This window comes from Gallinula chloropus (genome assembly GCF_964237585.1).
Source record: "Gallinula chloropus genome assembly, chromosome: 1".
In the NCBI taxonomy this organism is placed as follows: Eukaryota; Metazoa; Chordata; class Aves; order Gruiformes; family Rallidae; genus Gallinula; species Gallinula chloropus.
The window spans coordinates 195482995-195509817 of record NC_140085.1 but is presented as its reverse complement, the minus strand read 5'-3'; the positions used below and the strand labels follow the sequence as shown (position 1 = coordinate 195509817).

At 39.9% G+C, this 26823-nt stretch overlaps 1 protein-coding gene across 5 annotated transcripts in view; it reads right to left on the bottom strand.

The window, feature by feature from the left end:
• DLG2 (discs large MAGUK scaffold protein 2) overlaps positions 1-26823 on the bottom strand; it is a gene marked incomplete at both ends in the record, with an annotated part of 916132 nt that overhangs the window by 565352 nt on the left and 323957 nt on the right. For all 5 annotated transcript variants that reach the window (XM_084264083.1, XM_084264085.1, XM_084264086.1 and 2 more), the window contains one exon: positions 25040-25201. In XM_084264083.1, the coding sequence (XP_084120209.1) occupies positions 25040-25201 (162 nt within the window). The remainder of the gene's footprint in view (positions 1-25039; positions 25202-26823) is intronic.

Genomic DNA, 26823 nt, shown 5'->3' with positions numbered 1-26823 from the left:
CATATACATTCACACATATATAAATATGACTGTCAACTGCTTTTCAGTCTTCCTAAAGAAGTTAAATAAGAGACAAAACTTTGAAAAAGTGAAGAGATGGCTGTCTGAAAGATAGAAATCAAACTGTGCATTCAGCTGAAAATTACAACATATTAGAATTTCTTAATTAAGTTATATGGAATCTCATATACATAGCACAGGATGCTACTTGAGCAGAATGCTTAAGAAATCACAACTGGAACAATATAAGGTGCTTCATATCTTTTTTCAAATAATTCATATCAAACAAATCTTTAAATAGACCAAGTACTGGAATCGACAAAACTTTTCCCACAAGTCAGTCCAGTTTTGAACCTTTTTTCCCTCTCATCACACAAAATAAAAGGTAGCTAACCAAAACATACTGTACATACAGTTCAGAGTCTCTTACGTTTTTTTTTTCACTCTAATACAGATCAGTAAATTCCCTTTGAAAGTCTATTTTGCACCAGGTGCCTAATTAAAGAGGCACATTGTTTATGCCATTTTGACAATATTCCAAGCAATGGACAATAACATGCCATTTAAGCTGAACTCCCCATTGACTTTAATCAGGACTTCTGCCAAAAGATAGATATGCCCAGTAACAGTGATGTGTGCACACAGTTATATCAAAGTATAACATTAAAACACTTTGGGTTAGATACTTTCATCACTTATCTGACTTTTTTTTTTTTCCCTGTTCCATAAAGACTTGTTTACACTTTATAAATTATATTTTGCTTGGATGATTCTTAATTTATTCCTTACTGTGGCTGACATTCAGAATGTCACGACAGACCAGGTATGTATCATTATTATCATCAACAGAGGATTTAAAATTATTTTTAAACAACAAATTATTTAGAAAGGCAAAGTCTGTAAGAGATGACAGAGACAAATAGTTTATGAATGACATTTCCTGAATTACTTGTCAGAATATAATCTCTATCTACATCCTCTGTAATTAATTGCAAGGTACGTTATAAATGTAAAAAGAGAAAATTTTTCACTTCCTTTGACTCTAAATATAAGAAGCTTTAGTTTATACAGCACTTTTAAGTGGAACCAAGTATTATTTGGAGAAGACTGGATCTCAGAAAGCCTTCTTGAGCTAATTTAGATCCTCTCCTTTTTTTTTTTTTTTTTTTTTTCATTTGCTGAGGGGTGGGTGTGGGAAGAAAGGGAAGGATTGCAACCAAAGCATAGCAGAGGAGCGCAGAACTATGAAATGGTAATTCCAAGCTTTGGATTCAAACTACAGTGGAGTTCACCATATGTGATATTCATCAGAGTTTTTCATGCAACCTGCCCACTGCTTCACTGTGTATCTCCCCTCACCTCAGAGCAGACTTTCAGCACATTGGGTATCTCAGCTGGAAACCTTGAAGACTGAAAAACCAAGCTGTAACCATTTAAAACTGTCTATATTGAAGTGTAATCTGAAATACAGTAGTGAATTATATTGCCCCGTTATGTATGTGGACTTAAAAAAAGCCACAAATGGCACTTACCTCCCTTCCAAGCCACATTCTCCTTTTCCTTTGGACCATGGTGCTGGAAGGACGCGTGATCCTTAAAGAGACTCATAGATGTGCAACATTAAGCACATCCAAACGTTTCCAAAACCAGGTTTAAACTTCAGTGACTACTTTTTAAAAACATCTTTTTCTTCTTTTTTTTTTTCCAGGGGCAGAAGGGAGGTGTGCTGTCTCATGAACATTTGGCAAATAACCTAACAAATCCTGCCAAGAGCAGAATGGGAATGAAGTATTATGTCAGCTGTAGATGGCTCATTGCATACCCTGAAAGAGTTTACAGTTTTGGAGTTTATGGTACTCAGTGTGGAATTCTCTGTAGTTAAGATGTGAAGGTAACTTTTATTCTGTATCTTCATAAATCAAAACAAAGTTTTAAAATGATTTAAAAAGATTTAAAAATATTTGCTGCATATGTTCTCAGAAAATTCATACATATTTTGTCACATTTCCCCCATAAACCTGTGCAAATAATGGATTATTCACTAAATGACTGAACATATAGGAATAGGTCAGGTAGACCTGAAATATTTTGTTCTGTCCAATGCAGGAGTTTTTATATGGGAAGAGGAACATTATTTCTTTTGTTACATATACTTTTGAATGTTTTGTTACATTCTGGAATGCCAGTTTGTAAAGACAAGTCCAAAATTATTTTCTAGCTTCGAAACAAAACATTGTGACTATTCCAAAACAAAGTTTACATTAAAAATGTCAATATAAACCACTGTTATTTCTGGGTTTTTTCTTGTCCTTTAATCATATGAAATTGTTTATTGACCTGGACTTGAAAGTTTTATGGCAACATTGCAATAGTTTTTTGTGGCAAATTTACTATGAAAAATATCACCATCTGTACTCATTCTAAATACTCCATGTAGTTAGATTCTTAGCATTAAGCTATCATTTCTGACAATAAATATCAACATATGGATTTTTTTCTGTGCTGAAAAGTAAGAAAAATAATTTCACCCAAAATGTAAACATTATGCAATTCCTCAATTATTTCAAAAAGATCACAAAACGTTTATCAATTTCATCAGACTGCTTCTAGAACAAGATAAAATTGTCAAATTGTAAGGCAAAACCCACATGAAGGTATCATCTTCTTGTCAGAATACCTTCTTTTCTTTGTCTGGCTTTCTTGACACTAGGAAACGTATAGGAAGAACCTTACAATTTTATTTGCTTTGTAGCAGTAAGTGGAGTGAGTAAAGTTGTGAGTTAACTTGTGTGAGCCCTAAAATGACTGTGTGAATATTATTCCTTCCATTTATTTCAGGCTTTGAAGTCTACACTGAACTTAACAAGGTGATTATCACTAGCTTTTAGTAAATTAAATTAGTGGACAACCACTATTTTCACAGAAATACCATTTCTTTCTCTCAATCCCTGTATGATCTCATCATTGATGCAGAAAGGTAACAGGATTGTTTCAAATGCAATTCCTTCTTAGGAAAATGTTCAGGTTTTCTTAGAGCATGATAAAAATACATCATAAAATTCACAAGTAAAGTTTTGAGCAATACACATTCATAACACTTCCATTCAATTATGTGTACAATAAGCATATATCTCAGGTATAAAAGCATACCACAAAAATAGCAATGGAGGTTTTTATGCCTGAGTGAATTGTAGAGATCTGAAAACAGCACTTCGTGTTTCCCTGCTATGAAGCATTTAAAACCATACTGTCACTGATGCCAGTATTCCTTTCTTTGAGAGTAGGGTAAACTGGAGGCATGCAATTATGGAAAACTCTGTCTTTGTAGAGTAACATATTTGCATAGCTTTAGTTACCATAAGATCTTTGAGTCCAGGATTGGAAAATAAAACAAGTAAAAGAAATTATTTATTATTTTTAAACCACTTGAAACTTTTTAGCCCATCTTGCAGTTAAGTGAGCTTCTTAAGAAGGAATTTCAAAATTTCAAGCTCTGCAGCTATTTTTTTCTTTTTCTTCTCCAGATTCCAGAAATTTACACTGAATGAGCAAATTTCTGCAGCTTCCAATATGCATAACATTGACAAGGTTATATGTAATAGATTATTGCATCCAGCACAGTAAAGACATAGAGCTGTTGGAATGAAGACAGGCTGAGAGAGCTGGGCTTGTTCAGCTTGGAGAAGAGAAGGCTCCAGGGTGACCTAATTGAGGTGTACCAATACTTAAAGGGGTCCTACAGGAAAGTGGGAGAGGGACTGTTCACCAGGGAGTGCAGTGATAGGACATGGGGCAATGGCTTTAAACTGAGACAGAGCAGGGTTAGATTAGACATTAGGAAGAAATTCTTTACTATGAGGGTGATGAGGACCTGGCACAGCGTGTCCAGAGAAGTTGTGGCTGCCCCTGGATCCTTGACAGTATTCAAGGCCAGGTTGGATGGGGCTTTGGGCACCCTAGGATAGTGGAGGTGTCCCTGGCTATGGCAGGGGGTTGGAACTAGATGATCTTTGAGGTCCCTTCCAACCTAAAGCATTCTATGATTCTATGTTTCTATTAAACAGAGACCTGTTTTATCAGAGAGAGAACTATGGGACAGCAACATGCATTGTATACAGCAGCTTAACTGAAAACCTTGCTAAAATATAATTTTCTATCCATCTGCACCGTTGCATATGATCTGTCTTTTTAATCTCCTATCTAAAAGGTCCTAAATTTTCATGTTCTCTCATAAAATATTTCCCTATTGCAAACAAGTAGACCCACAACCAGCAGAATAAACAAGTCCTTCCTTCCTATGGCCTTGTACTGCGTTGTTAAATTCTGATGTCTAACAAGGCGTTATCTCCAATAGAAGATTTTGCTGTAGTGGAAAGTTCACATTTTCTCTTTGTCTCTCTCACTCTGCCACCTCTTATATTTACTGATTGATTCTAGACTGATTCATGGCTATCTAATACCAGATGGACTCATGCTAGATCTTTCCCCTGCTTACTTACCTTTTTTTTGGTCGAAGTTGTAAGAATTTCTTATCAATCACTGACCTCTCCAAGATTTTTTTGAACATGACAAAAGAAAGTCAGCAAAGGGGGTAAAAATCAGTACCTTGGCCTAATACAGAATTTTGTTCTTTTCCCATTTTAAAATGCTTTATGTTGTAGAACTTCTATAGGCATGAAAAAAGTTTCAAAATTTCAGTTCTTGAATTTTGCCATTCATTTGTAAACACTTTGCTTAGTGAAACCAGTCAGTACTATACTTAAAGATTTGCCCACAAAGCTATAAGCCGTCTCCAAAACATTCAGTTAATGATGTATGAGTAATTTATATTTCCCTTTCCATTGTAGATGTGCATATTTTTCAAAATTACATTTTATCATCTGCCTATTCTTCCAGATCTGTTTAATTCATCAGAAATGCCTTACAGCTTTGTCTTGTTTTCACTATCTAAAATAATTGCGTGCCATCTGCAAATTGCCCTGTGCCTGTCTAATTATTTCCCTCAGAAATAATGACAATATTTGTATTTCTATAGCTCATTCTCAGACGCATTTCAAAATATGTATAAACTTTCCCTGGTCAATGTTGCCTTAGAACAACCTTAGCTTCCCTTTTGCCATATTTCAAATAGTCCATTCATTTGTCCCAATTGTTCAGATTACTTAGATTCTAATCTTCCTTAGCATTGTGTTTTCAGATACATTTTCTCTCCTTAGTGGCTTAGAGTGATGGGACTTTGTCAAAGTTATTTGGTAAGTACAAATAAATTACTTCAGCCTCCTTTCCACTAATTTACTGACACTATCAGAGATTCCATTACGTTAAAAAAAAACCCTGTTTTTCTTTTACAGAAGTTATTCCTGTTTGTTCCAATCCCATTATATTTATCTCATTACAAGTGTCTGGCACAGATTTTCTGATGTGTAATTCCCAAGATCATCCTTAGTGTTTCTTAAAAGACAGATAAACATTTTTTGCCACCCAGTTCTCTGAATGGCACAGCTGTGATACTGCAATTTTATTAACTACCTATTAGCCATCTTATTCTATGTAATTAATACTACTTATAAGAGCGAAATATTTTCGTCTACTTTATTTCTTTTGAAAATATACAATACCATAAACTCTTCAAAAACCTAGAGTTAAATTACCCCAACTGCAAATTTACTTATATTTTTTATATACCAAGCAGATACAGTTCTTTGCTTCTAGGACCAGGTTTTGTCCCTGATGCACCCTAATGCAGTCCTGGAGGTGAGTGGTTTGGACTCCTGCAACCCTTCCAAAACCATGGAAGAGCCAATGGCACTGGTAGTCTAAGGCTAAGCAAAGATAATGAGGACATGTGGGTGGTAGATTCTTACTCTATTGCCTTAATACTTCAGAAAATTTTACAATAATGTGTGAAATACCACATGAATACAAAGGGTCAGTGTGGTCTGGCTGTACATCTACACTCGTTAGTCCTTCAGCAATGTTCGGGATGCAAAACACTGTTGTCCAATGCCGTGAACCATTCCCCATCCTTACTTGTGGTGTAATATTTGCAAAAGAAGTGTAAAGTGTGAGTTACATGGTAGACGCAGAGCATAGGAAGCTTAGATTTGGGATGGGATGGGATTAAAAATATGAAAAATATTATTTCCTACCTTCTCCTTTTTTTTTTTTTTTAATTTTCCCTCAAATGCTTATTCTTGCCCCAGACTCAGCCACAAGACTCAGCTGCCTGGGTAGCCTCTACCACCATGTCCCTCAGCAAGGAAATCTCCTTCCCCACAGAGACAGATATCAAACCAGTCATTCAGGAGAACACATATCGTACAGGGAAAGGGAAGCCAGGAAAGACACTGCCTGGCCAAGCAAAAGACATTTCTAGGGAAAGAGGGGAAAGCATTTCCAGAGTATCAGGACTTTTCTGCAAATTCTTTCTTTTGACATTCTATAAAGTGTTGTCCTAATGCCTTTTGCTTTCATATAGCAGATTGTTATCTTCTTAATAAGTGTTTATCACTGGCTGCTACAGCCCCCAAGTCATTGCCAGAGAATAGAACCACACTGCCCTAGACCTGCACTCCCAGGAAGCAGACTCTGTCAGAACACTAAAACCATTACTAAATAATTATATTAATCTAATAACTTTACAGAGAATTCGGATTAGACCTTCCACCTATCATAAGTCTTCAGTATGACACCTGGTAAACCAAGAACCATCAGCAGTTTGTGAAAAGAGAGACGGACATGGGTGTCCCTGTGAACAAAGGATTCCCATACGGATGTGCAAACACTGTTATGCTATATCTCAAGATTCTAAACAAAGCATTCTTCCCACCATAATTAAGAAAACTCATTTATACTAACCATTATGATGAAAATTATGTTGAAAACCCATCTAATTGAAAGTATAGCAACTCTCATCAACTCAGTTCAGCACATGTGGAGAATTAAATCAAGGGCATTAATTAATTAACACATTAAGTAAGCAGTGGTATATTAGATAGGGGGTTAATACGCTGGGCAATCATGGCAGATTCTTATTGTTTAGGTCTCTTTAGTTAAAAAGGGGCTGTATTCCCAGAACCACTTTCAATTAACATCAGGATTTCTTTTTTTTTTTCAAAAGGTGTATATTTGCCTGTGTGCTTTTCACTCAGCAAGATGCAAAACATCAGTACAGTGTTAATGAGAAAAAGCCAATAAATGTAATAAAATGACACTGGCTATAATTCAGCCTCGAGATATGAACTTCTCTAGCTAAAGACATTACAAAGGAATTATATAGTAGTTAAAAAGTAGATATAATTTGATTACAGTAGATAGATTAGTAGATAAAATTTGAATATACACAGGGACTTCTATTAATTTCTGCTCACTTGTATTGGTTTTAGCCTCGGTAGCTCCATGGTATCACAACATTTAAGCTTTTCCTTGTCTGTACAGTGCTTAGGACAATCGAACCCTGCTCTACAATCATAGCCCCTGGGTAATACTATAACCTAAATTATCATCATCATCATTCAGATTGAATTAAGAGGCTTGGAAGGAATATGCATCTAGGGAGGAATCTCTGGACCCATCTTGCTTAGATCATTACTGATAGCTATAATGAGAAGGGCAGTGGAATATTTGCTTTGATGTATTCAGGGGCCTGTAAGGACTGCATTAATAACCTGGTCAATAATCTTGATGTAGCAAAGATAAGATGATCTGAGCTGTGTTACAGGAGGGTGACTCCAAGAACAGATGAATTTCATCCTCTCCCACACCTCTCATTTTATTATCGGATTAGATGCTCAAAAAGAATTTAAAAGAGTGTGTGGTTTACAGTCCTTTGAAAATCAAAGGGAGCTGTATTCCTGCTTAAATTAGGCTGAAACCCACTTTTCCCAAAAGCCTGAATATAAAAGAACCCATCTTTTCAAGATTATATATAAACACAACCATCACCCCCAGGTTTAGCAGTGTTTGGGAAAATTTTGTACTTATCCACCCACCTTGATCTTACAGAAGTCTACGGAGACGTCACCCACAGATGGATGTGACCCACAGTGATCGTATGCAGAATGGTGGAGCAATACTCACAAACCCCAGATTTCAGTCAGGCATGTCCAGCAAAAATCATTTGGAGGCAGCTATTTTTGTTAAGGTTTCTTCCTTTGTAATCCCCAGTGGCAATGCAATGAGCAGCTACTATATGGGCTCAGCCTCCTTTGAATATTAAATTACTGAAGTTCAGAAGAATTTAATTAGTATCTCACCTACTTACCATCTTCCAATGATACCTCTGCTACAATTATGGCACTACATTACAAGCAATTTCAGCTTAATTGAATAACATGAGTAAAACCCCCATTCAAATTGCCAGAATCATCTGTAGTGAGATAGCTGTAAACTGAGTTAAAAACCAGAAAAGGTGAGATGATCTCTATACAGGATGTGATACCAGGTTTCTGGCAGATACTGTAGTTTATTCATCCCTAATATCACCATACTGTCAAAAGAAATATATTTAAGTAACGTTGCAGATATAGCAATGGTCTGGGTGTGAGCAGTAAAGAATTACAAAGTCAAATAAGACTGAGTAACAAAATGCACTCTCTAAAGTGCTTTCAAATATCCCCTTTACTATTTTGATATTTGGTGACTCTTTCTCCCCAGCTGCATAGAGTCACAGACTGGTTTGGGTCGGAAGGCACTTCAAAGCCCATCTAGTTCCAACCCCTTGTCATGGGCAGGGACACCCTCCACTATCCCAGGGTGCCCAAAGCCCCATCCAACCTGGCCTTGAACCCTGCCAGGGATCCATAGGCAGACACAGCTTCCCAAGCAACCTGTGCCAGGGCCTCCCCATCCTCAAAGTCAATAATTTCTTCCTTGTTTCTAATTTATATCTCCCCTCCTTCAACTTAAATCCATTCCCCATTGTCCTATCATGCCCTGCCCTTGTAAGCAATCCCTCTCCAGCTTTTCTGTAGCTCCTTCATGTACTGGGAGGCTGATAGAAGATATCCCCAGCACCTACCCTTCTTCAGGCTGAACCAACCCAACTCTATCAACCTGTCTTCACAATAGAGGTGCTCCAGCCCTCTGATCATCTTTGTGGCCCACCACTGGATTTTCCCAACAGCTCCATGTATTTCTTGACCATCCAGCCAATTCCTTATCCACTGAGTGATCCATCCATCAAACTCATGTGTCTCCAACTTAGAGACAAGGATATTTTGCAGGATGGTGTCAAATGCTTTGCACAAGTTCTGGGGGAACTTCACTGGACTGCTACTTCCCAAATATGATAGATACTGGCTCAGCCACTTCATTGACCAATTCCGTCAGGACCCATGGATACATCTCATCAGGTCCCACGGACTTGTGCACTTTCAGGTTCCTTAGATGTTCCTGAACCATAAGAGAACCTGTTCTCCTACAGTGGGCAGTTCTTCATTCTCCAAGTCCCTGCCTTTGCCTTCTGAGACTGGGGTGGTGTGGCTAGCGCACCAGGAAGTAAAGACTGAGACTGCTTGGACAATTTCTCTGCATTCGTCCCAGGCTACCTATCCTTGCTTCCACCACCTATAGGCTTCCCTGTTATGTTTGAGTATGTCCAGGAGCATCTTGTTCATCCATACAGGCCTGCAGGTGTTTCTGTCTGATTTCCACTTTGTTGGGATACATCACTTCTGAGCTTGGATGAGGTGATCCTTCAATGCTAACCAGCCCTCTTGGGCTCCTCCTCTCTCTAAGACTTTGTCCCATGGAAGTCTATCAAGCAGTCCCCTGAAGATGCCAAAATCTTCCCCTTTGAATTTCAAGGTAGTAAGCTATGTTGGTCCTCCAACAGATACCAAGGTGGCTGAAGTCCCCCATGAGGACCAAGGACTGTGAATGTGAAGCTGCTCCTATCTGTCTATTGAGGGTCTTATCCACTCAGTCTTCCTGGTTGGGTGGCTTGTAGCAGATCCCCACTATAGTAACCTCTGTACCTGCCCTCCCTTTAATCCTGAACAAAAAGCTCTGGGTCAGCTCCTTATCCATGCCCAGGCAGAGCTCCATGCACTCCAGCTGGTCATTGACATAGAAACGACACCCCCTCCTCATCTCCTCTGCCTATCTTTCCTAAAGAGCCTGTATTCTCCATTCCAGCACTCCAATCATAGGAGTCATCCCACCATGTCTCCATGATGCCAATGAGTTCATAGCCCTGCAGGCATGTGCACATCTTCAACTTCTCTTGTTTATTCCCCCTGCTACATGGATGTACATAGAGGCATTTATTTGAGCCCTTAGTGAAGTGGACTTCCTGGCTAGAGTGGTTGGAACTCCTTTGTGTTCCTTCAGATGCTTTCTTGTTGACCTGTGGTCCTTCTATAGGCTCTGGGCATCTATTGCTGGCAGTGTCATCAAACTGGTATAAGTGGAATGGACTGAGGTTCCCCCAGGCTGGCCTTCTTCACGAGCTTGGGAAGCCTGCGAGCAAAGATGTTCTTCCTCACCTCTGACAGGTAGACGCCATCAACCCCCAGTAGATGATGTTTCTCAAAGCAAGTCCCATAGTCTAAGTAGCTGAAGCCCTGGCTGTCCCACTAGTAATGTAACCATTTGTTGGCTGTCCAGGTTCAACTGGCCCTCTCAAACCCCTTCCCTTTGCTGCTGAAAAAATACTGCTGAAAAAGCTACCAGCACTCCAGAGTCCCACTACTGCTGCTCCCAGGGCTCTGTAGTCCTTGATGCTCCTCAGACTGCTCCTGGCTGTATCACTGTTGCCCATGTGAAACATCAGTGGATAAGTCAGTGGACTGTATGATATTTGGTAGTCAGTTGGTGACATCCCTGATATGAGCCCCCAGTAAGCAGCACACCTCCAGAGAGTGCATCAGGTCACCAGCTGGGCACATCTGTACCTCCCTGAAAAGTCATTTACTGCCATCACCTGTTGCCTTTTCCTAGTTGGCTTGTTATTAGAGGGGGAGCAGGTTGGGATACCTCATATACTTACGTGCACTTTAGCCATTTACTGTAGACCTCCATTCTCACAGTTCCTCATTGTAGTAGTTTAGCCCCTGACCTGGATGGACTATACAGGACTGCACACTCAGACTACCCTGGAGCCACGTTGCCGCCCCCTAGTTAGCCCTTTTCATGCAGGCCATGAAGCCATATGGTGTGGCACATCTCCTTCGGCTAGTTTGGGTCTCCTGTCCTGGCTGTGTTCCATCCCACCTTCCTGTAATAATTAAGCCTACCTTAGGTGAAAAACAGGAAACTCACACTCAACTATATATTTTTCTCCAAAACACTTGTCCCATAAACTCCAACTGCATAATTCTAATCTTGCCCAGCTCCTGCATTTTTCCTTCCAGCACAGGACAAATGCCACATTCTTAAAGCAAGAGACGGTGAGAGTGAGAGAGAAAAAGAGCAATGGGACAAACCCAGACTGAGGTTTCCTCAGCCGGTTTCTCTACTCTGCTGCATTTCATGTAGATCCAAAGTGGCTCAGTCTCCCCTGGTTTGAGGTAATGACCTGGCAGAGGAATGCAGCTGCTGAATCATTCCACTTCAGCAAGAAATAATAGAAGAAAAGGTGTAGTGATGAGTAGAGTCAATATGTGAAAAGTTACGGAAAGCTATAGATGTGTGCTTCCAACGGCTCTACAGTCCAGTTGAGTATTTAGAGTTTCTAAGTCATCCTGATTTGAAAGGTAGGTCTATACTGGGAAACGTATCTATCCTGCTCCTGTGTTGCTACACTGTGGGAAGAGTTGGACTATGCAGCTCTCCAAATGAGGAAGACATGGCCCCTCAAGCACAGACACATGCAGTCCTCCCAAGACATAAATATGGAAATCCCCATTACGTGTAGTGCTGAAGAAGAATGGGGGAAACAAAATAAGTTTTCCAAAGGAATCGCAACACTTCACTTTTTTTAATAGCAATAATAGGCCAACATGCTGATGCCCTACTGCTTCGCTCAACACTTTTTGTCAGAAAATTTTGTCAGAATGTTTGTTCAGAAACATAAATACTGCCGTGATACTCTGCCTGGTTGGTTGCTGCCTTTCTTTGTAGATGCAGTTCTATTTATTAGTCTTTGAGGTACAAGTGTTTAGTAGTCCTTGTGGCCTAGTTTACCTCCAAAATAGAGACAGGATTAAAATTTACTAATCCCAGTATCTTTAGGGGAGTGGAGGTAAATAGCACTTCAAGAAATGGAAACCTGTCTTGGGTATTTTAACTGAGATTGCTTGAGCCAGTTCTTTAGACACTCTTATTAGTAAAGTATACGCAATGCAGAAACACCCTCGCCTGCACTTCACTGTACTCATTCCCACTTGCCATGAGTAAATATCAACATCTCCAGGATACTGAAATAATGATGCCTTTTGAAAACAGAAGAAGAAATATGAACATGATAATTAGGAAAATAATCCAGTTTCAGTTGAAATCTCTAATTCAGATCTGCCCAGTTCACAGAATTGTTGCAAAATGGTAAAAGAAACCAACTGTCTAATGACTGCTAAAGAGGAAACAGCAGCAATTTGAATGTGAATTCAGATGCAAGAGGGGTCTTTAGAAGTTGGTTGATGACATTAACACTCCTAGAGTGTTAAGTTGTTAACTTTGAACTATTTTGGCCAAGTCCCAGTAATGAATATAAGCCTTTATACTCATATGCTATGAGCTATCACTGAAAATTCTATTTTCTTGCTTGGCATTTGCTCATCTGCTTGATCAAAGACACAATTTCTGAAACTGGCTTCAAAGTAGAAACTTCTTCATTTGTTGAAAACACCATTACACTTTTCAGCCTTTCCAATGTCATGTTACCAATTACAATAATTTTATTAAGTCGATTAGCAGGTTAATGAGTATTTTTATTGAAAGCAAAAACTTCAACCACTAAGGGCTGATTAAATCAAATACCTCAATCCAGGCAGATGTTTAATATAACTGCAGTGGAAGGGGGGCTTTAAAAAAAAATTCACATTTTCTTTGAGAATGTGACCACATTCTGCATAATACACTTCAGCCTAAGAATCTAACTTCTAGCTCTTCTGCATGTAAAAGATATGTTCTATTCACATTTCAAAAATAACAGACATGATTCAAGTGTGCTTTGTCTGTTGGTTGAAAAAATATAAATAAATCAGTTGTATCTGCTGCAGTTGGGTTTCTCAAAGTCTTAGAATAAAAGCTGCTCTTTCAGAGGGCAACTGTGATCTGCTGGACTTGATAACATTCAAGTGTGTTTCATATTACTTTTGCTGGAGGGGAAGAAAACCCACCTTCCGGCAGCATGAGCGATCAACACAAACTATAAAGATCATGTACGACAAAGGGCAGGTGGGGAGAACCACGTCTCCTATTCTTTCAAAGCAGCTGAAAAGCAAATCGATCAATACGAACGCAATTGTCTTGTACAAGAAGGGCATCAATTGCTACATGTTCACAGTTACCTGGTACAAATTTGTACTTCGTGGGTGGCTTGCAGTATTAACAAGATCCATGCGTAGGTGTCGGAATGGATGTAGCAGAAAAGTAAGGAAGAAATACCTAAAGGAGAAGTACAGGGATGGATCCTAAAGGCAATTCAGAATTCTGAGCAAGTAACAAGAAAAAGGTACACTGATTAATGGTGGAAAGCAACAGCCTGGGAATAAGAAAGACAGCAAAAAGTACTCTGGGGAAACAAGTTAGTAAACAGCGTGGATCTTAAAAAAATCACCTGAGTCATCAAGCCTATTTGTTAACTTTTTCCCCAATTGCATCAGCTTCAATAGCAATATTGTCTTTAGAAGATTATTAGAAAGCAAGTAACATGATCTACTGAAAAAGGTATGATGAAGGGAAGAAAATGGCAAAAAGGGTTTCCCATTTGAAAATATTTCTGAGACGTCTCAATCAGCTATTAATACCAAGTGGTTGCACAGCAGTGATCTCTAAACCTCTTATTTAGACTTGATTCTTGAAAAGAGCTGGAAAATAATATCCAATTCTGAAAGATTGTTTTTTTCTTTGGAAGGCTGAAATTCTGTCACTTTTTCACAGCTTCGCAGCCCACAAAACCACATCACAGCAAGATGAAAGAAGAGTCACAAGAAACAGGAGTTTAAATAGGAAGCACAGGGAAAGAAAAGCTGAAGCACTTCTCAGCCAGGCTGCCCAGACATCCATCCATAAGGTCTGGCTAAACAGAGTCCATCCTCTTCATGCTGGAGTCTGCTCCCACCCAGAGCTTCTGGAGCTGCAAACTTCTGCTTTGTACTTTTTTTTACACCTAATACTAACATAAGCCAGAACATTTTTTGATGTGCCACATCATTGGATGTATAAATACATACTTCTTCTTCCGAGTGAGTGAATTTTCAGGATGCTCCTCAGCAGAAAGATATTGTGGCAGTTTAAATGCTTCATTTAAAATGTAGAGTACATTCCCAAGTGTCAGTAGAAGCCAAAGTCTGACAGAAGGGCACTTCAGCTACTGAGCGTAGGGAAATGGTGAGTGTTAAACCTGTCTGACATCCATAAGAAAACTCCCTCCTCTTACAGTCTGACGAATAACCCAAAGATGCTTTATTGCACTTTTCATCAGTAGGTCACAAAATGCTTTGGAGAGGTGACAAACATCATTACAGATAGTTTACAAATATACTGATACTCCTAGACTCAAAGAAAGGAACTATGAGAACATTCAGATCTTGTGTCTGCAGCATCTAGTAGTGATTTCATACATTTATTGAATATATTTAATTTATTTCAGCTAGATTCCCCCCCCCCAAATACACTTTATAATAGTTCATACCTCTCTGTTTATTTTATATTCTATGAGTATTTCATACGGCCAGTACATCAAGGGGAAAAAAATCCCAAACTGCCCAATGAATTACAGGGAAATAAGGAGTAACTAGTATTATACAAAACATTACAGAAATAAAAAGGATTCTGGAATCTCTCATTTTCTTGATTGTAAATGAGACATGGCCAGAAATATTTCACTGTATCAGAGTTTTGCAAAAAAGAAGACTCGGGAACAAGATTACCCTTAAGGAGAAATCTACTATGTGAAAAGACTAAAAAGATAAAACAGCTAATTAATACTAATGGATAAAGCCAGTAGATCAAGAACAGAAAAGTCTCCTGAAACTGCAATTCAGATTAACATTTGAAAAGACCTTCAATACCTAGGAGGCCTTAATAAAGTAAACAGTGTCCATAGCCTGAAAATATTTTGAAATTCCTTTTGAAAATTCCTTTCTTTATTCTTCAGGCAAATCTAACAACATATAATGGGCTGGTAGATACTGTCAGAATTTGCTTTGCTTGTGTCCATCAGAGGCTATCATTTATTTTGCCAAAAAATAAAGGATTGCAATGCCTGAGGTTTACCTTAAGTTGCTGAGATTTCTCCAATTAAATCACCCACTGACAGAAGCAATTTTATTTGGCCTCTTTTTAATTCTGTCAAAAGCTAGAAAGATAACAAGATACTGTCTGCAACAACATAAATCATGTGGAAAGCCATCAATCAGGAATCCTGGGGAAAAAAAACCCCAAGCACACAGAACAACGGACTTAGCTATGATGAGAAACCCCCCAAACTGTTCTTCATTAGTAAACTATTCTTCATTATAACATGCAAATTTCATACCATTTTAGGACTTTCTTCAGAGCAACACAAGGATTGCAAAAATGGGAGATATTCCTGCCCATATGAAATGGAGATACAAAATATTCCTCAGAATGCTAATTTATAAGCTGCTTATTTCGCCTTGAAACAGAAGGAAATAAAATTAAAATTCAGAGCTACTTCTGCCACTTTTCTAAGAGCAAGAGCAAGCATGGGCACATTTGTGTGTTTCCTTTGTCTCTTTGTAATCTAATTGCATTTTTACTTTAAAAAAATATAGATCACAGATACGAATCTATGATATATGCTTATCTGCTGTTACAGAAAGAGATAAGAGCGGTACATGATTAAACATGTAACGAGTGTTGTATCTTAATGAAGCAATCTACTGAATATTCAGAGGAATCCACAAACAGACTGCAGCATGGGGCTTTGCCAATAACTGCATATTAAAAAAGAAAGGAGAAAAAAAAAACCCAAACCCAAACCACAAAAGATAGGAAGCTACCAGGGCAGAGATCAAAAGTAGGGTTATAAGTTCATTGCTGAGCCACCCCGGGGCTAAAAAACGCTTCATGCAGATTAGCTCTGTTTGTGAAATGTAGTCAATGTAAGCAAAGGATACAAGATTAAATTTTAGATGGCTTCCTAACATCCGTGCATACATTAATATGTCCTCTATACAACCCCAATTTATTTTGTAAGTGCAAGAGAAAACTTCAGACAGCTGCTCCTGACACATAACGAAGCACCAGCCTCTCACAGTCCTCCGTGGCTCTGAGGAGCCTCTGAAATGCAGCATCTTCGCTCTGGAAGAACAGCCTGTGCTATCACAGAATCACAGAATCACAGAATCACTAGGTTGGAAAAGACCTTTGAGATCATTCAGCTCACCCATACCTATCCTCTACTAAACCATATCCCTGAGCACCTCATCTACCCATCTTTTAAATACATCCTGGGTCGGTGACTCAACCACCTCCCTGGGCAGCCTGTAAATGGCACAGCCTCAACTGTTTGTCACATCTGAACAACAGAAATTAAAACAAATTCAGCCTTACGTTGTTCCCTTCCCTATCTGAACTCTACATCTAGCGTAGGGTTCATCCACAGTAACAGGGAAGAAGAACTTTTAGCAGCTCTGGAAAAATAAATGGCATTTCTTATCATAGTTAAGTGACCCCTCCTAAAGCACTAGGAACTATATTTACTCAGGAGGATCAAGACATGGTGATGCTGAAAGCCTCAGGGAGCAGCTTTTCCTGTGCAAATCTGGTTCCCTGGGAGCTAGAGGGACCCACAATCACACAGGCAGAGGACCTGCCTGCAACTGCTCATTTAAAACAGCTACACAGTCCTGTCAAGAGTATTTTCTAATGTGGTTTTGCAGCTTTACCTAGCAATATCTCGAGTTAATCTACAGCTCACGTGATCCACTGCAACATCACAAGAGTCCTGGAGTTTGCTGTTTTCACAGTAACTGTGACCAGGGCATGATTTTTTTTTTTAGATACCAGGAAGAATTTCTTTACTCAAAGGGTTGTCAGGCACTGGAACAGGCTTCCCAGGGAGGTGGTGGAGTCACCATCCCTGGACATATTTAAAAAGCATGTAGATGAAGTGCTTAAGGATGTGATCTAGAGGTGGATTAGGCAGGGTAGGCTATGGTTGGAGTTAATGATCTAAAGGGTCTCTTCCAACCCAGGTGATTCTATTATTCTATGATTTACTATTTTATACAAAATTCAATAGTAAAATATAGTCCCAAAACTTTTAAAGTAGAGAAATGGGAACCCAAAACTATAGAATGTCCTACCCAAATTGTCTTTAGAAGTCAATTTTTATTAAAACCGATGTTAATTTATGAAATAAATAGCTCTTTACTAATCTGCATTTTTAGATATGAAAAATTACTCTTTATGACACTTTCCAGGAAGCTCAGACTAAGATATTTTTCACAGATTAATTAATCATGCAGGCTCATCCGCAGAGCCTCTCTCTCCCTATCTTTGTTAATTTGTCAGAGGAACATGGCAACCACTCTAGTGGCGTCTGACTCACACTTGGCCAAGGAAAGTGTGGGAGATGACGAAAAAACTGTTTCATTAAAGACAGAAAAGGGACCATGCCAGATTCCAAGAGCCCTCACAGGAATTACTTTCCTGCACCCAGATGTATAAAAAAAGAATGCTAGGAGTGCAAAGGACACTTTACATACTCACCAGAAGATGGGGGGTGTGGCTTGGAGCAGAAACAAAACATCTTTTCCCCTCTAGGTAGGGAGAAGGAAAGGAGCTTGTGCCACCATCAAGAGAACAGAGCAAATGGAATCAATGTTCTGTGGTGTTGGGAAAACCAAATCTCCTTCTGAAAAGCAATTCACGCAAATGTCAGCTCATGTTCAGCCTGAACTTGGGGACTGCTAAGCAAATGAATTGCCCATTGGCTGCATGTAGAGCTGTTTTTTCCCTCTCCACCAGAACGTCTTTCCATCAATCCTGACTTTCTGTAAGCCGTCAGCAGTCCCGCTGAGCTGCAGGACAGCATGCTGGGATGGAAAAAAAGTAGAGGAATATCCGGAGCGGCTCCTTCCCTTCTACAAAGTGAGGCTGTCTGAGAGGAGGCAATTGAAGAGTTTTCTAAACAACCTTGTTTAGAAATATCCTAAGAGCAATTTACCTGGCTACCTGTTTTTGCACAAGTGCCCCTGATGCTTACACTCAGACCTTGCATTAAGCAGAGGCAGGAAATGGAGACCGTGGTTGGAACAGCCAGACAGCTGAAGCATTCAGGCAACCAAGAAGATGCAAGATCCTGCCATGGGTTTTTACTTTCAAGCTCAGCAGGTGGAATATGCTTAAAAGCTAAAGAAATCCAACATCACAATAATACTAATAAGGTTCATTTAGAAGCCAGAGTTATCGTTCATTTAATGAGCACTGATTAGCTCTATCCCTAAGAGGAAGAGAAAGAGGTGCTTTTAAGACAGAACTCGTGTGTCTGAATTTCAGGTACAGTTATGTTGAATTCAGCCTTCCCAACACACCAGGGATTCAAAAGGCACCAAATTGCTAACGCGACATTTTAACTGAATTAGCACTTGCTGAGCTGCGTGAGAAAACCTTCCAGCGCATGTCACTAAAGCTTTGTGGCTACGGATCAAAGGATGCTGAGCCTACTGCACCATCTAGTGTCAAACATGGGAAAGCTCAAGAAAATTCTTCCGAAATATCTTTTAATTACATTACAAGCTTTTCCCTTGAAGAGATTAATGAAGCACAATTTTATCACCTCCACAAGTTCCAGAGAACATTTATCATCTTAACATGGCAACTTCCTCTTTCACCAAACTTGAATGTCAGCGTCTTCCTAAATGTTAATACAGACACATATTGAAAAAAAAAAAATCCTTAAAAATTTCAGCATTTGACATTCAAAGTTGCTGAAGCTATTGGAAATTTTATCTTCTCCACACTATAAAGTAGATCAACATTTCACAGAAGTTTTCATCTTTCTAAAATTAAGTGTTTTCTAGAACCGTGTTGAGCATACGGGAAACACTACAGGAAGAAAAGTAGTAGGAAAGTAGAAAACCAAAGTTAATTCAAGAAATCTGAAGTTTCAGAGTAAAAATCAGGGTGAAAGGAGGGTCTGGTTTTCAGCACGAATGTTCTTGCTCATTGTTCTCTTCTGAAAGGAAGTAATCTTGAAAAATGACGTGTCTAATGTCAATATCAGAAAACCTATTCATGTTCCTAAACAGTATTTATCATAATCAGCATCCGACTGTCTTAAAAAGATTTTCAGAATGTCTGAGGACCAGATTTCTGATTATTCAGCACACAAAACTAGTGTAAGGTCATTACAGAAAATTATCTTTATATTTTGGTAACTAAAAATACCCTTCTGAAGTAACCAATGATGACAAACTCCACTAGGATATTTCTGGACTAAATCACACCACATAATCCGGAATATGAAGCAACATCCAAGTTGTCTGAGAATTTTTATGCAGCAACTCGATATTAAATATAAGATGCATCTGTTCTATGCGACATGGACCTTTTCAGGCATTTTGAATGTCTTCATGTCTTCAAAAAGATTGGCTGAATCCTTCCATCCTGATAGTTAGAAAATATTTCAAAAATCCCTGGAGTGTTTTATTTATACACAGCAGTATAGGCTCATCATTTCTCTGCCCAAACTTCAACCAGCTGCAGAACTTGTGACTGTTGTGTTGCAAGTCTGTGCTCAAGCTGGCTTAAGGATGCAAACCAAGATGATCACTGGATACCTGGAAGCACAGGTAGGGTGATGGTACCAAGCAGTCTGCTGCTACAGACAAGGTAAAACACCGATGGCTTCCAGAGATCACCATGGGCACTATCAGTTGTGGGGGCTGGAACCAGCCACTGTGAAGGGTAGTTTTTGGTTTGCATGATCTTTGTAGATTCCTTTCTAAATAAACACAAACATATGGAAACAAGCAACTCTTTCCTCTGCCAAACTCAAGTCACTTAGGAAAAGTGATGTGATTATGATGGATATGTGGCTTGGCCTTGGGACAACACTGGTTCCAAAGCATCTTAACTAGATTATTTTTCTGTTCAAACATTTTTGTTTTATGATACCATTTCAAACATAAAAATATTGGTCAAATCATCCTGTCATCAGGGTATTTTGCAGCCACTAAACACAAAAGACTGCCTCAAAAATTCTTTGAGAGATGCACCCTGATGCTGCAGATCCCACAGTGAATTTCAGGCAGCCAAATGCAAAGTCAGGCAGTGACTTAACCCCACACGGGCATCTAGACACACCCTGCTCATGCAACGTGCTTGCTGGCTGGGTGTCTGGTCAGGCAGTCCCAGTGACACAGGAGGTGATGTCATCCCTCTCTTGGTACACTTTGCATCGAATGCTCTGACCTGGGAACTGGTGCAGAACAAGTCGACTTTTCTAGGACAAACAGCTTTTTGTGGTGTTTCTCACCTCTAAGACTGGAGTTGACAGTCTGTGTTTGGACTCCAGCATTCCTAATATACCCTCATTTGTTATATACCCTCATTGGATATATAGCCCCAGAGCAGGATTCTAGAAGTTCCACCTTTCAAGTAAGGCAATTAAATATTTAAATTGCAGGTACAGTTATCCAGCAAGTCTTTAAAAAAAGGTACTTTACATTTCCCTAGGAAGGCCTCACATTTGTCCATTATTCCATGCAGCCATGTTTACACAATACTGCTGAGAAGAGAGTGGGATACTTAGTGATGTCAGACTATAGCATGGAAAGTCTGTAATACAAAAGAATAGCCAATTCTGTTTGCATTTTGAAGAGTTTGGAATGCTATCTCTCAGCTATGTGCAACTACCATGACAAAATAAAAGCTTCTGAACAGGAATTTCATTCAATTCTCAGAAACAGAAATGAATCCAAAGCAGGTATTTCAGGTAGGAAGGGCACCACAGTGTCATGAGCTCTAGCAGAACGTTTATTTCAGCCTCCTGAACTCATTTTCTACTGAAGGTTAAAAGACAGGACACAGACTAAAACAGAATAAAGCAAGAACTTATAGAATCATAGAATGTGTGGTTGGAAGGGACCTTTAAAGGTCATCTAGTCCAACCCCTCTGCAGTAAGCAGGAACATCTTCACTAGATCAAGTTGCTCAGAGCCCCATCAAACCTGACCTTGAATATCACCAGGGTGGGGCTTCCACCACCTCCCTGGGCAGCCTGTCCCAGGGCTCTGCCACCCTCACTGTGAAAAAGTTCTTCCACATGTTGGTGTGGAACTTCCTATGCTCCAACTTGCAGTCATAACCCCTTGTCCTGTCTCCACAGACCACTGAAAAGGGGCTGGCTAATTCCTCCTGCATCCCATACTTAAGATAAACATTAACAAGCTCCCCCCTTAGTCTTCTTTTCTCTAGGCTGAACAGTCCCAGCTCACTCTGCCTTTCCTCATAGGGGAGATGCTCCAGGCCCTTAATCATCTTGGTAGCTTCCTCTGGACTCTCTCCAGGAGATCCCTGTCTTTTTTATACCAGGGATCCCAGAACTGGACACAATACTCCAGGTGGGGCCTGACCAGGGTAGAGTAGAGGGGGAGGATCACCTCCTTAGACCTGCTGGCCACACTTCTCCTGATGCACCCCAGGATCCCAATGGCTCCCTTTTCCTCAGGGCTGCTTTCCAACACATTGCCTCCTAACCTGTATGGATAAATGGGAATGCGCCAACCCAGGTGCAGGACCCTGCACTTGGCTTTGTTGAACCTCATGATGTTCACCTGGGCCCACTTCTCCAGCCTGTCCAGGTCCATCTGGATGGCATCTTGTGCCTCTGTCACATTTACTTCACCGCTTAGCTTGGTATCATCAGCAAATTTGCTGAGGGTGTGCTCAATCCCACTGTCAATATAATTAATAAAGATTAAACAATACCAGTCCCAGTATGGACCCTTGAGGAACTCCACTTGTCACTGTCTTCCATGGGCATGGAGCCATTGACCACCACCCTCTGGATGTGACCATCCAGACAATTCCTTATCCACTGAACACTCCACCCATCAAATCCATGTCTCTCCAACTTAAAGAGAAGGATGTTGCAGGGGACTGGGTCAAAGGCCTTACAGAAACTCAGATAGATGACATCCATAGCTCTTCCCTTGTCTACTGATGCAGTCACTCCATTGTAGAAAGCCACTAGATTGGTCAGGCAGGACTTGCCTCTAGTGAAGCCATGCTGACTATCTGAAATCACCTCCATGTCCTCCATGTGCCTCAGCATACCTTCTAGGAGGATCTGTTCCATGATCTTCCCAAGTACAGAGGTGAGACTCTTGGTTTCCTGGGTCGTCCTTCCTATGCTTTTTAAAAACACCTGTGATGTTTCCTCTCTTCCAGCCACTAGGGACTTCACCTGACCACCATGACTTTTCAAATGTCATGGAGAGTGGTGTGGCAACTATATCAACTAATTCCTTCAAGACTCTGGGATGCATCTCATTAGGTCTCATGGACTTATGTATGTTCAGGTTCTTCAGATGGTCACAAACCTTATCTTCAGTTACAGTGGGAAGGACTCTGTCTCCCCTGTTCCCATCATGTGGGCCCTCAACTCAAGAGCACTGAGGAGAGAGGTTGCCAGTGAAGAGTGAGTCAAAAATGTTGTTGAGAAACTCAGCCTTTTCCTTATCTGTTGTTACCAGTTCTCCATTGTCTCTCATCAAGGGGGTACACTGTCTTTAACCTTCCTTTTCTGATAGAAGCCCCTCTTGTTTTTCCTGGCCTCCCTTGCCAAGTTTAGGTCAAAGCACACCTTGGCCTTCCTGGCCTCATCCCTACACAACCAGGCAACATCCCTGCACTTTTCCCAGGATACCTGTCTCTGCTTCCACTGCCTGTGTAGTTCCATCTTGCCTTTTAGTTTGACCAGCAGGTCTTGACTCAACCATACTGGTCTCTTGCCTCTCTTGACTGACTTCCTACACCTGAGGATTGACAGCTCTTGTGCTTTGTTGAAAGCATCCTTAAAGATCTGCCAGCTCTGTTCCGCCTCTTTTTCTTTGAGGACCATTTCCCAGGGGGTCCTACTGATTAGCTCCTTGAAGAGCTGGAAGTTGGTTTTCCTGAAATTCAGGGTCCTGAGTAAATTTCTCATTTGGTTCATTTGTTTCATCTGATAGATTCAAAGCTCTTTGAAGAAACAAAATCCAATCCTTCATTCAGAATAAGCAGCAGCCATGAGACATTGTGAATTTGAGGGAAGGAAGGGAAAGGAACAGAATCAAAGACTGAGGTGGAAGACATTGATTTCCAAGAGAAAATAGTATCTAGCTTCTCTCCTCCCATCACATCAGAAAACAGCCACAGAAAATCCTTTTCCTGCCACAAGAGCAGGAGCTGTTTTAAGGTAACTTTAGATGTCTGGGGATACCCTTACCTCACTTCACAGTAAGGTTTTTATCATCATTTCTACATTGTTATCTTGGATCATGCAGCCTTACTTGGAAGTCTCCATCTGTGAAGCAAAATAACTATTTTTGACTTTCACGAGTGAGAAGTACCACTACAGTCTTAGCACTCAAGGAGCCCTAGGGGACCAGGGATGTGTCTCTTCCAAGGAAGAAGTGTCTTTGTCTGGAATTGTTCCCTGAGGTTACACGGAAGCCACATGGTTGTAAACCCTACCAAATAACTAATTTGGTTTACTACAGCATAAGATATATAACTGCTTGACACTGTTGGCTTGCACAGGAGAAGATAGGTGGTAAGCAACCTGCAAAGCAGCTAAAACATGGAAAGACAAGTAAAATACAAACAAGAACAACAGACAAAGATTAATTTACATGGCTATTCTGTGAAGGCTCAAGGCACACCAGCTGCATCCACATCAATCTTTAATAATAAACATTTCCTTTCACTTGTAACCACACTTTAATCACTCTGCTAGGCAAGTGATGCCCATTTCACAGGCTTTGAGCACCAGAAGGAGCAAAGTCAATCTGCCTTGTTTGCTGCTTAGTTAATTGCCTGAATAAAACCATTACCCAGAATGTCACCACCTCTAGTAAAAAGTATTATTCTTGTTTTGCCCTTCCTAGACTTAGTAGAAAATAAAATTAGGAAAACCATCATGATCACCGATCCATCTATGCTCCTTTCATTAGAGAAGTTTTGCATCTTCAGACTACTTATTAAATAGCAAACATAATTTTCAGAAATAGATTTCTCTTAGTTAATACACAGGTTCACCATGAACATAAATTTTTTTTTGCCAGCAAGATATGTCAGAGGACACCAGACACACATACAGAAAATCCTTCCAGATTTTATAAATAGTTATTTTAGTTAACAGAGAGATGTCTCTACATGACTGAATTGCAACAAAACCCACAGAAAACAGCAAGTGTGTGAGTATTAAGGATCTGAATAAACAAGCTCCCTTTTCAGGCATAACTTATGACTTTGATGTAGAGTTTTGAGAGATGCAAAACCCAGGGTTTTATCTGATGCTTACATTTACGGTACTTTTTTTTTCAATTTCTGAACAAGGACAATAAGGAAGGGAAGTCTGCCATTACAAAATCACTGTGCTATTGAGGCCCAGAACCAGCATTTTTCCTTCCTCAATGTGCAGGAAAAAAGGCTCATTTCCCTGGAATGATTTTTGCTCAAGCAAAAATCCTACTCAAAGCAAAAAGCTCACATCTCAACACAAAGTTCTGCCAACGAAACTGTCACCTGTTACACTACAACAAGCCTTAGAGCCCATCACAGGACAATCAATCTGCAATAATACCATTCAAAAAGCAGCTTCTCTGTTTGTATGGCAAAATAAGTTTCCCAAGCATGTCATACTACATGTTTTCTCAGATTTGAGGGCCAAAGCCACAGTGAATATTGTTCCTACCTTCAAAGGAGAGATGTGTGACTGTAAGACATATCCATGGACATTCTCTATTTGAGACAAGTTCTTCTCTGACACATGAACAAGCTCTGGGCCTCTCACTTCATGGGTTAATCGAGGCAAAGTATGATCATGTGGAGCATCCTCATCTTGATAACGATATTTCTAGATAAAAGAGATAGCAAGGAAGAAAAAGTAAGCACATGTATTAATGCAAATATAGGACAGCAGATAAAGTGTCAGACATTAGACAGTATAACCATCCAATTTCCTCATCTATTCTGGAGACAATACCTCATTATTTTTTCAAAAAGAGAAAATACCATATATCACACTGATACACAAAACTTTCACTATCAGATAGACATTTGCGACAACACACCGGCAAGGGTTGATAATGAAAAAAAGACATATTGGTCAGCTGAGCTGTAGCTTGCATTTCACATCCCTAGGTTAACAACTCTTAACAGTTCCATAGCCTTTCTCAGCAAAATATCTGAATCATTTTCCATTTAGCACCATGTACTCTGGTCCTCAGAGCACATGTGCTGCCACAGAGCCACCATCAGGCAGAAAATCACTCTTCAGAAAAGGAGTAGGGGGAGTGTAACTTAGAAGAGGAGTTCATAATTCTCTGGGAATAAGAGAGGGCACAGAGTGCAATTGCAAATGTCCTTTTCAGCTGACAGGTACATGCCAAAATATTGGAACGAGCGAAATCAAAGAGTAAGACTTATCAGGAAGGCCATATATAAGAAGTCTTAAGTTCAGGTATGCTCAGAAAGAGACTGTGAAGCAGACATCTCTGCTGCTCTGTGTTTCACTTTGACTGCTCAGCTCTGGGGTGTTACTTCATTTACTCACTCTTCTAAAGGAAACCATCCCAGTTTATTCCTGCCTTCACTCTCATGTATGCCAATCACTTTCAGAATGCACACATGACACAATTTATTCTCTTCCTCCTTTCTGGGGTATGCTTGCAACCCTTTTCATATTCACTTTTCAGATAACATAATTAATGAATCTATAAAATGACTGGCACCAGCCAAGTATTATTTGGGCAAGAAGCCATCAGCCTAATAGATGGTACTCCAACCAATGTCACATTAAAGGCTTCGCATAGAGATTATTTAAGCCCCAAGCAATCAATTATTTTTTGAATCCAGTGAGTACTCTTTGAAAAAAAGATGACTACTCAGAGACACCCTCTTTGAAGTGAGTCATTTGCTAAAATGTGATTAGGAGAGATAACCGCAGAAAACCAGAGTCATCCCATCTCCCCAGGAAGTGACAGCTTTCTAAAGAGACAAGACAGCAGTGGCAGAAGCCATAAGAGGCTTTGGCCAGATCATTCACTGAACTTTGCAGCCCAAGAAGCAGTGTAAGGTGGCATTAAAGAGAGAGTATCTCCTCTTTATGTCCATTGGTATGTCCTTTCTTCATCACTGCACTGTAGTTGCTAGATAACTGAGAGCCAAGGCCCAGAGGAAAGTGGTTCACCCTGAGCCTTATACTCCTGAAAAGCAGAACACTTTCATACCTCCCCACTCGTAGACTTTCCAATGAAAAAATGTTTCATAATTAAAATTGATCTTTTTATCTGATAACTGCACGTTCCTATGACAAATTCAATAATATCCATGTTCCTGTGCCATGAACAGATTTCCACTTTTCCACGTGCCTTTGTCTCCTACCCTAGGCCCAGCCTTCTCATTCTTCACAAAGTATGAGCCTAGAAAATTTCTGGGTCAATCTGGTTCTTAGCACCAAATTCATTGATTTTCATA